The sequence below is a fragment of the Canis aureus genome, chromosome 27 (genome assembly GCF_053574225.1).
Source record: "Canis aureus isolate CA01 chromosome 27, VMU_Caureus_v.1.0, whole genome shotgun sequence".
NCBI lineage: Eukaryota > Metazoa > Chordata > Mammalia > Carnivora > Canidae > Canis > Canis aureus.
Window position 1 is genome coordinate 11,399,432 of NC_135637.1, and position 14,931 is coordinate 11,414,362.

Here is a 14,931-nt window from a genome sequence, read left to right on the forward strand (position 1 = left end):
TTGTTTAAAGATGTGTTGTTTAATTTCTATATATTTATGAGTCTTCTAGATTACCTTTTATTATTGATTTCTAATTTTATTTCATGTGATCAGAAAAGATACTTTGTATGATTTCAATCTTTTAAAATTTAGAGTGTTATTTTGTAATGTAACATATGCTCTATCTGGAAGGTATTCCATGTGCCCTTGAAAAGAATGCGCACTCTGCCTTGGTTGGGTAGAGTGTGCTCCCTAACAAGTGACTGTTAGGGTTGGCTGGTTCATAGTGTTGTTCGGTCTTCTGTTTCCTTGCTGATCTGTCTAGTTGTTCTCTCCTTAGTGAGTGGAGTACTGGAACTCTCCCAACTTTCATTAAACTATTTCTTCCTGCGGTTCTTTGCATATTTTGGGGTTCCATTGTTTAGTGTATATATATTTATAATTGTCAATTCTTCTTGATGAATTGACCCTTTATCAGTGTATAATGTCTTTTATCTTTTGTAACATTTTTTTTTTTTTTAAGATTTTATGTATTAGAGAGAGTGTGTGTATCAGAGTGTGAGCAGGGAGGGACAGAGGGAGAAGGAGAAAGAATCCAAAGCAGATTCTGCACTGAGTGCGGAGCCTGATGCAGGGCTCAATCCCATGACTGTGAGATTATGACCTGAGCCAAGAGTCAGATGCTTAACCAATTGAGCCACTCAGGTTCCCCTTTTGTAACAGTTTTTGACTTAAAGTCCATTTTGTCTGATATAAGAATAGTCATTCCAGCTCTCTTTTGATTACTGTTTGCGTGAAATATCTCTTTTGTGTGCTTTTATTTTCAGCCTATTTGTCTCTTTTAACCTAAAGTGAGTTTCCTTACAGATAGCATATAGTTGGATGATTTCTTTTTCAAATGTATTGTGCTAATCTGTGTCTTATAATGGAAGAGCTTAATTCATTTAATGTAATTATGGATTTGAAAGGACTTCTATTTTGTTAGTTTTTTTCTATATGTCTTACATCTTTTTTGTTCGTCAGTTACTCCGTTACTGTTTCTTTTGTGTTAAATGGATGTTTCTTATTTTGTTTTACTGTATGCTTTTGAGTTATTTTCTTGGTGGTTCCCCTTCTCCCAGTGATTCTTACACAGCAAGAATGATGCTTTGAGTCTTTGGAATCACCAGTCTAAGGGATATTGATTCTGAATCTTTTTGTAAAGGCAAAAACCTTTCTAAAGTGTAACTACTTCCTACTGTATCTATCATAATCTGAAATCAGATTGTCACACATTGTTTTCTCGGAGTGTGGAGCATATTAAATGTAGTACATGTCAGGGAGAGCATAAGCCACATGGCTCTTCAGCAGAGAAGAGCCAGAAATGAATCCTTTTCTGTCATGGGCAGTGGATGTGGATGTGTACAGTACCACAGTGTTTCTTTTACAGCTCATCCTTGGAATCCCAGAACAGGCCTTAAGTCTTCTCCACATGGCCATTGAGCCCATCTTGGCTGATGGGGCGGTCCTGGACAAAGGCCGAGCCATGTTCTTGGTGGCCAAGTGCCAAGTGGCTTCAGCAGCTTCTTATGACCCACTGAAGAAAGCAGAAGGTAGGGAGCCATTCAAAGATTGCAAGGCAATACTACTGCAGAAAAAAATTAAATTTAGGCCCCAGAAGAAGGAGGACACTAAATTTGGGGCGGTATTTAAGTTCTCAAATATATGTTAAAATTTCATGCTGTATTTAAAGGACTTTGACATGCATGCTTGGCATGAAGTTTGAGGGTAATTGAATCCTGATTTTTTTTTTTTTAAAGATTTTATTTATTTATTCATGATAGTTACACAGAGAGAGACAGAGAGGCAGAGACACAGGCAGAGGGAGAAGCAGGCTCCATGCATGGAGCCCGACGTGGGATTCGATCCCAGGCCTCCAGGATCGCGCCCCGGGCCAAAGGCAGGCGCCAAACCGCTGCGCCACCCAGGGATCCCCTAACCCTACAGAGTGAGGGTCCCAGGCTGAAAATCAGGACTAAAGATCTTTTTAAAAACCTCACCCTAGTGTATTTTTTTTTCTTCTCAAAGAGTAGAATACAAAAGTATCTGGTACATGTTAAATCAATAAAAGTAGATGTTCAGTTCTGAAAATTATGTGTGAAATGTTGAGTTAAACATGTGTGATTTTTTTCTCATTTTCCCTCAGCTCTGGAGGCAGCCATCGAAAATCTCAATGAAGCCAAGAACTATTTTGCAAAGGTCGACTGCAAAGAACAGATCAGAGATGTTGTTTACTTCCAGGCCAGACTCTACCATACGCTGGGCAAGACCCAGGAGAGGAACCAGTGTGCGATGCTTTTCCGGCAGCTTCATCAGGAGCTGCCCTCTCATGGGGTGCCCTTGATCAATCATCTCTAGTGGGAGTATCCCTGCTGGGCCCTCAATAGACTAGAAGATTTTGAACTTCTTTACATCCCCTCCCTCCATGTAAATGATGTACTTGATGTCTGATCAATAAACTGCATTCTGATTCATTTCTCTTATTTTGTGGTTAGAATATACATATTTGTTTTCTCCCCCTTTTTTTAAAGATTTTATTTATTTGTTTGAGAGAGAGAGTGAACATGCAAGAGAGAACACAAGTGGGGAGGGGCAGAGGAAGGGGGAGAAGCAGACTCCCCACTGAGCAGGGAGCAGGGACATGGGGCTCAATCCCAGGACCCTGAGATCATGACCCCAGCTGAAGGCAGATGCTCAACTGACTGAGCCACCCAGGTCCCCCTCCCTTATCTTTTTTGATAGCAAAAGATACCAACTCTTCGTTGATGAACAGCTTTTTTATTAATAAGTTAGTGTAAATTTATGTTCTATTTGAGCAAAGTTGCCGATATCTTATTAGAATCTGTACATACTCTCCATTATCACATGAATTTGTTTAGCACCTACCTCAGAGTCAGCTTTTTTGGGTATTGGTAGGTCTCTCTAGGGGGTCAGTATGGGTATTTCTGAGGCTTGGATTTTCCTTCTGAAGCTTCCTTGTTTTGTTGGACTGAGCTGGGGCTTATGATGTGCCTGTGTGTCCTCGCAAGCACATGAAGGTCCTTGACTGGAGTAAAAGGAAGAGATCTTTTTATGGTTTTTGAACCAATTACAAGAAACCTGTTTCAATCATGGTATTTGCTTTCTTATCTCTTTCATGTGAGTCTATTACTTCTCTCTTTAACTATATAAATGAGGGACGATAATAAGTCTAGGAATTCATCATGAATAAGGTGATGATAAATTAAGAAAGGGTCTGAAGCTCAGAGTTGTGTGGATGCTATCACTCAAATATATAGTATTTCTAATTTATGTATCTCAGCCCTGCAATTAAGGAGGGCCAGCTATTGCTTTGTCTGTCAATGAATTTATCTTATCCCCCCTGTGTTTGTTCACAGGAAAATCACCATGTTTCAAGTCCAAAACAGCAACAAGGAACCAACCAAATTTTGCAGTTTCTATCATTGGCTCTTTCTCTGTTAAATTTAAACCTTCTGATGGGAAATAATTTATCTCTAGAGCTCTTTGAAACAGTGTAAAACAACTCCCACTCATGGGGTGCATTTGTTGGCTAAAGACAGCTGCTCTGGAAACAAGAGACTCAGTGTGGAGATAGAGACAGTAATTGGTGTGATATTTTAAAATCTTAAATTAATTTGAAAGGTTATATGTGTAGATGGTAAAAATTAAATGTTCTTTTTTTTTAAAGATTTTATTTATTCATGAAAGACAGAAAGGCAGAGATGTAGGCAGAGGGAGAAGCAGTCTCCAGGCAGGGAGCCTGATATGGGACCTGATCCTGAGACCATGGATCACACTCTGAGCCAGGGGCAGGTGCTCAACCGCTGAGCCACCCAGGCATCCCTAAAAACTATATGTTCTTAAGAGTTATAGAGTAAAAAGCAATTCTTCCCAGGAAGTAACCACTATTATCAATTTCTTTTTATTCTTCCAAATATATTCTCATTTGATATCATTTTTGTTGATGTATTTAAACTATAGTCTTTCCAGTCTGGATATGATCTTAATCACTCTGCCTCAACAGAAGTTCCAAGAGATGGGGCAAGTTTACTCAGCTGACCCTTATGCCTCAACATTAAAAACTAGAAATCATCAGACCTGGCTAGGACCACCTACATAATTTGTAGGGCCAGTGGGAAGTAAAAATACAAAGCCTATATTAAGTAGAGGATTAAACCAAGTAAGGGGCACAGTTTACATGCTCATGAAGTCAGCCTGCCTCACTCTGCTCCCAGCCTGCACGTTCACCCTTGCAGAACTGAATTCAAAGCTAATAGTCTATGGCCTGCTGCCACCTGTGACTTAGATTTGTTAGTTGATGCCTGTCTCCTCCAGGAAGGAATAGTGGGTTAAATGGAAAGTTGGAAACGTCAGAGTGACCCCACACACAGAACTGTCGGTTACAGCTAATTGGCTTTTTTCCTGGTGGAGCATTTGTGAGGGAAGGATCAGAATAGTGTAATTATAGGTGGTTTAACATAAAAGTGTAACTAAATGATGATTTGGTTAAATGGAAAATGGTTGGGTGAGCAGGGAATTGAAGCTATACAACCAGTGGACATTCAGGTCTCTACTAGAGACCTTACAGAGAAGAAAGGTGTGGTGACCCAAGCCAGTGGCTTGGCATGGTGAGAGCTCTATCAGCAGGTTTGGTGTTGAGTATTTCCAGCCCTGAGGCAAGTGGGTACAAATATCTTAACACTTACAGAGTGGGGGGCGGGGAGGGGCACCTGGATGGCTCAGTTGGTTAAGCATCTGCCTTTGGCTCGGGTAGTGATCCCAGAGTCCTGAGATTGAGCCCCGCATCAGGCTCCCTGCTCAGTGGGGAGTCTGCTTCTCTCTCTCTTGTGCAGCTCCTCATGCTTGTTTTTTCTCTCTCTATCAAATAAACATTTTTTTTTTAAAGATTTTATTTATTTATTCATGATAGTCACACAGAGAGAGACAGAGAGGCAGAGACACAGGCAGAGGGAGAAGCAGGCTCCATGCACCGGGAGCCCGACGTGGGACTCGATCCCGGGTCTCCAGGATCGCGCCCTGGGCCAAAGGCAGGCGCCAAACCGCTGCGCCACCCAGGGATCCCCTCAAATAAACATTTTTTTAAAGATTCTACTTATTTATTCATGAGACACACACACACACACACACAGGCAGAGATACAGAGGGAGAAGCAGGCTCCATGCAGGGAGCCCGATGTGGGACTTGATCCAGGGTCTCCAGGATCATGGGCCAAAGGCAGGAGCTAAACCACTGAGCCACCTAGAGATCCCAATAAACATTTTTAAAAAGATTTTATTTATTCATGAGAGACACAGAGAGAGTGACACAGACACAGGCAGAGGGAGAAGCAGGCTCCCCACAGGGAGCCTGATGTGGGACTTGATCCCGGATCCCAGGATCACGCCCTGAGCCGAAGACAGATGCTCAACTGCTGAGCCGCCCAGGCATTCCACTCTGTCAAATAAATAAAATCTTAAACCCCACAGAGTGTCCTGTTGTAATTTATGTATGTTAACATTTAATCTTTACAACACTCCTAAGAAGTAGGCAATAGCACTAATCCCATTTAACAGATGTAGAAACTGAGGCATGAGGAGGTTAACTTGCTCACCCAAGGTTACACAGCTGGTAGGTTGCAGAACTGGGAATCTAACCTAGTTGCTGCATTACCCTAGAGCTGCCTGTTTCTGGAGTTTTGAAAAGTACTATAATGTTTCCTGTAAACATTCTTTTCCAGTTTGTTGAACATGTAACTGGTGATACCAGTCATCACTTATCTAGTGCCCAGTATAGGCCAGACAACTATGCGAGGTACTTCCACGCATATTATCTCTAATGCTTGTAAGCCAAATACCATTTTGCATTTGAGGAAACAGCCTCTGAGATTTTGCCTGACCTAGCCCCTCATTAATAAGGCTCAGTGAGGATTCAGTCCAGGTGAGACAGGTTTCTCAGTCTTATCACCGGGGCACCTTTGTGTGGACCTGCATGCCTTGAATACCTCTACTTGTTCGGAGTGTTTTATATTTCTCCGTGATGTTTTTGAATGGTTTACACTAATTTTTTATTTCTTTTTTGTTTTTTAGAGATTTTATTATTCATTCATGAAAGACACAGAGAGAGGCAGAGACATAGGCAGAGGAAGAAGCAGGCTCTGTATGGGAAGCCTGAGTAGGACTTGATCCCAGGACCCTGGGATCATGACCAGAGCCGAAGGCAGGCACTCAACCACTGAGCCACCCATGCACCCTATACACTGATTTTTTTTTTCTTTCTCATAGTACATCTAAGACAAATGAAGAGCTTCTTCATCTATGTCCCTGCAGACTTCTCCTTTTATGCTGTTGTTCATGTTTGAGACTAACAAACATGTGAATCTCACTGCCCATTGAAGGGAAACTTCTCAGGCTCTTTTTCTTTTCACTTTTTTTTTTTAACCAGTGTTTTTCTACTTTCCTGTTGGATGGGAAGGAATTCAATTAAAAAGTCTATCTATGATTAATCCTGCTGCCTCTACCTTGATGTTCAAGGTTTGGGAGGTGGAATATTCCAGTGAACACTATGGGTACAACACAGAACAGTTCCTATAGGAAGAGGCAAAGCCTTGGCAGGAGCTTATGATACTGCCATAGAGGATAAGATAATTTTTAAATCTTACTTTTCAGCCCCTCCCTTGTACTATCCAAGTTTTCTTAAAAATAAGATTTGAATGCTTTGTTTACCTATTTTCTTGGCAATCTGTGTTGTCAAGACAGCAAGATGTTTGCCTAGCATAGGTTTTTCTAGTGTTGTTAGAGAAGAAAACCCAAAAAGCAAAACCAGTTCTTACTTTCATATCTCTAAGAAGAAAATGGTTTCCTTCAGTGGGATGATTCCTAGCCTAAGAAAGGCCAAATGTCAACGAAAGGGAATTACAGTGTCCTCTGCTTTGTTCTAGTTCACTTTATTAAGAAAGGTACATAATCGATGTGGTTTTGTTTTTTTTTTTTTTAGCTCTGTACTAAGTATATTAGTAGCGTCTCTGAGCACTTATGTGCTAGGCACTGAGCTATTAACTTTACACACATCACTGAACCTGTCAGTTAAGTTTGTTGTCTTCATTTGACAGCTGATGAAACCAGAGTCCCTGGCCAAGGCCAAGGCCACAGACCTGACAATTAGCAAAGCTGAGATGTGAGCTAGGTCTGTCTCGATTCCAAAGTCACTGCTTTTAACTACAATGCTGCAGGTAAACAAATTTCAGATGTGATACTTATCTAAATTCCAGGAATTGATATATGGCTCTACTGGCAAGTCAGACCCCATTAGTGAAAAGGAAAGAGTAGAGACAATTGGGTGGCTGAGATCAAATACGTGGTACAGTCCTTGTAATAGGAGATCACAGAGGGGAGAGGTCAAGGAGAGCCTGGGTCATAACATTTCAGGAAGTTCTTCCAGAAAGAAGTGGATCTTTGGCTAGAGTTTTGATTTGAATGGGCACTTTCTTGCCTTTCTCACATAATTGGCTTCTCACTTTATACAGCTGTGTGTGTGTATATCTAAGTTTCTGCCTATTAGCTATTGTGTTCTAATAAAATCTAGACAATTTAGTAACATGATATAAACATATAAAATTATGTATTTTAACAAGTAACAGGAAAAGACATCAACCAATATCTATTTTAGTTTCTTTAGTAAAGCAGAGGTTACCAAACTATTGCTTATATGGGTTGAATCTGGCATGCCACCTGTTTTTATATGTCCTGCTAAGAATGGTTTATGCATTTTTAAATGGTTGAAATCAAAACAATAATATTTTGTGACATGTGAAAATTATATGAAATTTAACTTTCAGTATCTATAAATAAGAGTTTTATTGGAATACAGCCACACCCATTCATTTGTCTATGGTTGCTAGAATGGCAGAGCTGAGAAGCTGCAACAGAGACCACATAACCTGAAATTCTAAAATATTTAATATCTGGCCCTTTACAGATAAAGTTTTCTGACTCCTGACATAGAGTCAGAGATGTTCAAAATGTTCCCCAGCAGCCTCAATACATAGTTTTGAGGAGAAAAGAGCAAAATACAGAAAAATACAGAACTATGCATCCACCATTCAGAACTGACTTGACATTTCACCATTTGCTTCTAATTCCTTTAAAAGTAAAAGGCATGAAACTGTCCAACATTTCTTATGCTCCCTGTCTTTATTTTCTGTCCCTACGTCCATCTTTGTGGCAGATTGTCATGAATTTAATTGACACTCAATCCCCATTGACCTTTAAAAAAAAACACTACGCAAGCAGGTGTCTATGAACAAGATAGACTATGTGGGGTTTTAAAATACAAATTTCACATCATATTGTAGTCTGTACCTTGCTCCTTTACTCAACATTCTGGTTTGAGGATCTTCCCACGTGTGCACAAGCAGATCTTTTTTTTTAAGATTTTATTTATTTATTCATAAGAGACACACAGAGAGGCAGAGACATAGGCAGAGGGAGAAGTAGGCACCTCACAGGGAGCTCGATGCAGGACTTGATGTGGAACTCTGGGATCACACCCTAAGCCAAAGACAGATGCTCAACCACTGAGCCAACCAGGCGTCCCTGTACAAGTAGATTTAATGTATTCCTTGGAACTATTGCATAGTATCCCATCAATTATCCAATCAAATAACACATTTCATTTATCCATTCCCCCCATGAACAGTAGGAAGGTTGTTTCTGGGCTTTTACTGTTACCAACAAAGGTGTCCGTGGTAACATCAGAAATGGTGGTCCTCTTACTGAAAGCTCTCAACTGTTTGTCAGCATGTAAATACCAGAGGATCTAAACTGAAGGGGGCTGGAAATCCATCCAGTAAAAAGGACTTTTTTTTTTTTTTTTTTTTAAGATTTTCTTATTTACTTATTCACGAGAGACACGGAGACATAGGCAGAGGGAGAAGCAGGCTCCACGCAGGAAGGCTGATGCAGAACTCGGTTGCAGGACGGCCGGATCACGACCTGAGCCAAAGGCAGATGCTCAACCACTGAGCCACCCAGGTGCCTCTGGCACAAGAGGACTCTGAACCTTTCATTACTTTGGCCCTTGATTCCCGTCTGGACTCTTGATTACCTTTTGGCTCCCTGGCAGGGTCAGCGAAACATGCCCTGGGTACCTTTTGGGTCAGGACTATCTAAGGTCGGCAGGTCAGACAGCCTTTGAGATCTTCTTTCTCCCTCCTGCAGCGCCGTTCCCCAGCTGGGGGACTAAACACTCTTAAGGTTCCGGCAAAGGAGGGCGCCCCAAATGGGTAGAATGTTTGTGAAGAATATATTGTTTTCCACAAAAAAGCATCTAAGTAGCCCTGGGGGAAGGCCAGAAGCTCATTGTTTCGGGTAGTTTTGTACATCCGGGTGGAGTGGATGTGGGAAAGGAACAGAGTTCCCCGGCCTTTGGGGCGGGCCCGGAGCCCGGGTCCGTGGGGAGGCGGGCAAGGAAAGGGGTTCCCCTGGATGGGTGGGGACCCGAAGTCCAGGCCGCATCCACCGCCCGGCGCCCGGGGCAGAGGCCGCGGACTCGGGGCGGGACCTCGGCCGTCCTGCCGACTTGGGGGACTCCCCGCGACCCAGCCGCCGCCCCGCAGTCCTCGCGTTCGGCCAAACAAAGCGAGCGCAGCCGGCGCGCCCCGCCCGCCCGAGGGTGTCGCCGCCGCCGCCGCCGCGGGGAGCGCCCGGCCAGGTGCGCGCCGCGGCCCGGAGCGAAGTTGCGGCGCTGCCTCTCGCGCCCCCCCAGCCCCCCCCGACGCTCGGGTCCGCGCGGCTCCGCGGCTGCCCCGCCCGCTCCCGGCCCCGCCCCACTTCCCCTCGCCCCCGCTCCCCCTTCTTCCCCCGCCCTCCGCCCCGCCGCTCCTTTCGGCTCCGCCGGCCCCCGCCACTCCCCCTCCCCCGCCCTCCCCCGCCCTCCCCGGCGCGGGGCCGAGCCCGCGGGGGCGCGCCGACGGCGGCTCGGCGCCCGGGTTTCCAGCGGCCGCGGCCAATCCTCGCGCAGCCCGCGGCGGCGTCGCGCCCCAGCGAGACCTGGCGGCTCCGCCCGCCCCCGGCCCCCCTGCGCGCGCCCGCCGGGGCCGCGGAGAGGAGCGCGCGGCCGCGCCGAGCCGAGCCGAGCCGAGCCGAGCCGGGGGCGCCGAGCGCGGGAGGCGGCGGCGGAGGCGCGGAGCCCAGGTGAGCTGCCGGGAGCGGGGCCGCGGGCCGGGGCGCCCTTGCCCTGTCGGGGCGGGGACCGCTGCCGGGATTGCAGACAAAGCCCTGCGGCCGGCCCCGGATTCCCTCCACCGAGGGCACCCCACGTGCACCGCCCCACGCCCCGCCACGTGGGGGGACCCGGCCCCCCGCCCCTTCCCCCGCGTCCTCGGAGCGCCCGGGGCCTTGGGGTGGCCTCCTAGGCTGGGCCGCGCCTGGCCGGGGGCAGAGGGTGGCAGGGGCGGTCCCGGAGTTTGGAACCCGTGTCCCCCGGGGCCCGGGCAGTCAGGCAGGGATCTCGGAGGCGGCCTAGGCCCACCTTCTCGCGTTTGACAGGTAGGGAAGGCTACGGAGTGCAGGGAGGGAGAGGGCTCAGAGGGACTCTGAGCACCCCACCCCCGCACCCCGCTTGTCTTGGGGGCAAACCCAGGCCCTGGGTAGGTTGGACCGACACCAGGGGGCAGGACCCTGGATCAGCAGTTGCGGGGCCTGGGGACCTTTGCCTCTCTTCGCTGGCCCTCTGCTTCCGCCCTCCGGAACCTCACTGGCTGGTCCTTTTGACCTAAATTTACCTCCGGACCGCAGCTCTTGATGAGTGCGGAGACGTGCCTTCACCTGCCCCTTCTGCTTGACTGTTGGGGACGCGGGGTTTCTGGGCCCAGACCCGGGAGTCTGGGTCTTGGTGCCTGCCTGGAATGCCATGCTGTGTAGCCTCGAGCTCTTCCTGGCTCCCCCCCCCCCCTCTCTGCACTGCCCAGTTTGGGAAGCGGGGTGTTTTCACAGCTCTGCCAGCCACCCTGCTGCTCTCACTTGGCCCTGGGGAGGTTGCACTTTAGCTTCTCCTGTCTCCTCCAGAAGGTTGGGGTGGAGGGATGTGGGGGCGGAGTGCGGGCCCGGGCGGACTCAGTGCTCTTAGTGAGAGAGGAGCTCTCTGGCCTGGGGTGGGGATATGTAGTGTCCATTTCCATAAAGGGAACTTCAACCTTCCTCAATCTGAAAGTCCCTACAGCCTTAGAGATAGAAACTTCAGGTACCCTAGAGTGATACTGTCACCACACCCCTTCCCCTAGCTCTGCCCCCAGGGGAGAGAGGAGAGGGTAGCTCTCTCCTCATAGGCTCCCACATACTCAGGGGGGAGGTAGGGGCAGTAACAACGGGAGGGCTTTGGGAGAGTTAGCCCCCTCGTCCCCAACCAATACACAGAAACATGCAATTTAAGAATGAACAGTGTTCATGCTATGCAAATGCAGCTTCTTGGCGAGCCCCAGCACCTCCTTCCAGATTGCTCATCATAAGCCTTTCCTCTATAGAAAGCAGGTATTCATAGTGAGAGCACAGTGTATTTTTGTAATAAAAAGTAATAGCCATCATTTGATGAGCCCCTACACACTGGACTATGTGTTGCATTTATTATCTTATTTAATGCCTACCAAAATCCTAGGGAGCAGAGATTTTTATTCCCATTATAGAGATGAGGAGGTCAAGGGTGGAAACAATTCTGCAGTGTTGCTAGGAGTTAGCCTCATTTTCTAGAGGGGTCAGAGAGGCTAAGCAGCTTGCCCAGGGTCACGCAGCCAACCCAGGCATGTCAGGCTCTTGAGCCTGTGCATTTTATCATCTATCCTAGAGCAGTCCATTGCAAGGCTGCCCTCCGTTTTTTGAGGGGCTCAGAATTGTTTACTAAGCCAGCTTAGAAGGACACGGATCTAAGTGGGCATGGTGCTGATGCTTATTAACTTGGGCTTCTCTTTGCTCCCAGGTTCTTAGTGGGCTAGTAGCCAAACATATTCACTAATACCTTTGCAGTAGTTCTCATCAGGGACAGTCCCATCGTCCTGGCAAGCATTTGAAAAAGTGCCTGGTGCCTTTTGGTGTCACAATGATGCTGAGCACTTCTGGCTTTGGTGGGCAGGAGCCAAGGATGCCAAATGTCTGGCAAGCAGGCCAGATCCATGCCAGGCATGAAGAAGTGTCCTGCCCTGAATGCCAGGAATGCCTCTGTTGAAAAACACTAGGAGGAAGAAGTGTGCTGGGAATGATGGAAGCACAGGGCAGTGGAGTTTCTGGAGAAATCTCTTTTGGCTGGTATGAATCCAGGAAGCTCCCAGAAATAAGTGTTGTTTGTGCTCAGCCTTGAGGGATGGGCTAAAAAACAAAAGGGCAAGGGGAGATTGGATGGGAATAGGAGGGGAAGGGTCTGACCTAGCAGAGGGAACTTTCTGCAGTAACCCAGAGTTCCCCCCTTGAGAACCTTAACCTGGATCCAAGCTGGACTACTGGGTAGGGAGACTGGGTGGGGTCTCAAGAGGAACTGGGTGGGGCAGGCAAAGCCTATTTTCAAGGCCTTTTGACTCAGATTTTAACGTGGGATGCAGAGTCATCCTCATCCCATCATGAACTCATTTAATGGAAAGGCTCAGAGAAAGCAGAGTACTGTAACTTGGTTAGGGTCCCTCACAACCTTTTCTTCTGCATACTGCCTTCTGGTTCTTATTTCTTTTCCCAATCCTGGAAATTTGAGGCAAATGCTATTTCAGATTGTCCTTTGGGTCAGAGGGCCTTGTGTTACTATATTTCCCTAGATGTTTTGCTTTCCCAGTTAGCTACCCACTTTAGGTTACAGGACCCAGGTGTGGGGTTCAGGCATGCCTGGCTCCAGATGCTGCCGTGGCCTTCTCCCTCATTTCTGTGCATTCTTTCTTGGAAGTTAAGGAAGTTGCATCTCTCTTTTGGAATGGTCTTTTCTTTCAGACTGTGCTTGTTACCTTATTGACATCTTAATATGTGACCCCATGTATCTGGCTTCTCTTTCCTGGAGTGTGAATGTTTTCAAGGTTCATCCATGTTGTAGAATGTATCAGTGCTCCTTTCTATGGTTGAGTAGTATTCCCTTGTATGGATAGACCCCATTATGTTTATCCATTTACCCGTTGGTGGACACTGGCTTGTTTCCACCATTAGATTTTTTTTTTTAAGATTTTGTTTATTTATTTGAGAGAGAAAGAGAGAGAGCATGAGAGACATCACAAGCAGTGGGGAAGGGTAGAGGGGGAAGCAGAATCAAGGCCAAGTGGGGAGCCTGATGCAGGACTCAATTCTAGGGCCCTGGGATCATGACCTGAGCCGAAGGCAGATGCTTAACCCCTTAACCAACTGAACCATCCAGGTGCCCCACCATGAGTGTTTCTTCCTTCTTCCCTTCCTTCCTTCCTTCCTTCCTTCCTTCCTTCCTTCCTTCCTTCCTTCCTTCCTTTTCTTTTTTATTATGAGAGAGAGAGAGAGAGAGAGAGAGAGAGAGAGAGGCTCCATGCAGGGAGCCCAACGTGGGACTGGATCCCGGGTCTCCAGGATCAGGCCCTGGGCTGAAGGTGGTGCTAAACCACTGAGCCACCGGGCCGCCCCACCATGAGCATTTCTTAAGGCTACTTTGTGTATTCCTCTGCCTTCTCAGCCCCCAGTTAATAAACCTCTGGGCGTAAGACATTATTTTGTGTCTCTATTTTGCAGAGCCAGTGGTGGTGGTGGTGGTGGTGGTGGAGGAAGGGAGGGTCTCTGAAATCAATTGGTGAACAGAGTTTTCAAGACTCCCTCTATCTGGCCCCCTCTGGCTCCGCCACAAGATTCTTGCTTTCTCGCAAAGCCCAGTGCCCCCAGGGTCAATGCACAGGTGTGACATGTGTGATTTTTCAGGGAGAGTGTGAATTTCATCCAGTTCCGTTCTCTTCAGTCATGATGATTTGTTAAATGTATGTCCTCATGTCATCTTCGGGCATATATTTTGTGAGACTTTTTCTAGATAAGTAAACCCACAAAGTAGAGAAAGCTTCACCAGACAGATGGAGCCCTCACCCTGTGACCAGGCGTGGAGTCAGCTCAGTCTCCGGACAGCTTAGCTAGAAATACTTATCTGGAGGAAATCAGAAATCTAGCAAAAACAGAGCTGGGAGGAAGCCCAGAGAAGAGCAGCCCTTCGGTGGCCCCTTCCGTTTCACAGTCACCGCCGAGTGGGTGGGACACAGAGAGGAAGGGAGAACAGGGTCTTTGGGAGTGTTGACTGTGAGCCAGCTTTCATACAGAAGATGGACTCAAGTTACCCTCTCGCTAGGCTGCAGCGGTTCCATTTTACAGATGAGAAAATCAAGGCCCAGACCCCTGGGATGCGTAGAGTTTCCCAGCATGCCTTCGAATCCTGTGTTCTCTGGTCTTCCTTGCCTTCTTATGCTGGTAGACGATGCTGATTTTCTCATGGGCATAGAATAGACTAGATTAGACAAGACTAGACTAGAATCTCTCTTCTCCAGGGGGGTATGGCTTTGCTCTCTGAAAAATAAGATTTTAAGTGATTATCTTTTCTTCCTTCCCTGATTGGATCCCTTCCTCAACACAACCAAAAATTGGGTATAATTCAAAGGAGGTGGATGCTGTTACTCATAGGGAAGACCTGTGCCCTGGTGTTCCCTGTTGGAGACGTTAGTGGCCAAAGTGGGGGAGGAGCGATTTCAGCTGCCAGTGTTTTTTCTGTTTCCATCGTGTTGGTGGTGGTGCTGCTGCTGAACTTTTTTCTTCAATTAGGAAACATTTTAAGCATAGAAAAAAGCCAAGTTTTGTTTTGTTTTGTTTTTTTTTTGACTGGCTCATGTTTTTTTGGAAGACCGGATGGAAACAGGGCAGAGCAGGACACTGTGTTTCTCTTAAGTGCTGGCTC

General features: G+C 46.7%; 2 protein-coding genes across 10 annotated transcripts in view; both read left to right on the forward strand.

The window, feature by feature from the left end:
* The window catches only part of ANAPC5 (anaphase promoting complex subunit 5), a 44,041-nt gene extending 41,549 nt beyond the window's left edge, over positions 1 to 2,492 (forward strand). For 3 of the 4 annotated variants that reach the window (XM_077875543.1, XM_077875541.1, XM_077875544.1), the window contains 2 exons: positions 1,409 to 1,571; positions 2,165 to 2,492. In XM_077875543.1, coding sequence (XP_077731669.1) covers positions 1,409 to 1,571; positions 2,165 to 2,376 — 375 coding nt within the window. In that variant the 3' untranslated portion in view covers positions 2,377 to 2,492. Of the gene's footprint in view, positions 1 to 1,408; positions 1,572 to 2,164 lie in introns of those variants that run through there. The other variant, XR_013366493.1, reaches the window with a different exon arrangement.
* A 7,618-nt stretch (positions 2,493 to 10,110) lies between these two features.
* CAMKK2 (calcium/calmodulin dependent protein kinase kinase 2) overlaps positions 10,111 to 14,931 on the forward strand; it is a 45,681-nt gene continuing 40,860 nt past the window's right edge. For 5 of the 6 annotated variants that reach the window (XM_077875545.1, XM_077875549.1, XM_077875548.1 and 2 more), the window contains exon 1: positions 10,111 to 10,208. The gene's annotated coding sequence lies outside the window, so the exon portion shown is untranslated. Of the gene's footprint in view, positions 10,209 to 10,424; positions 10,563 to 14,931 lie in introns of those variants that run through there. The other variant, XM_077875546.1, reaches the window with a different exon arrangement.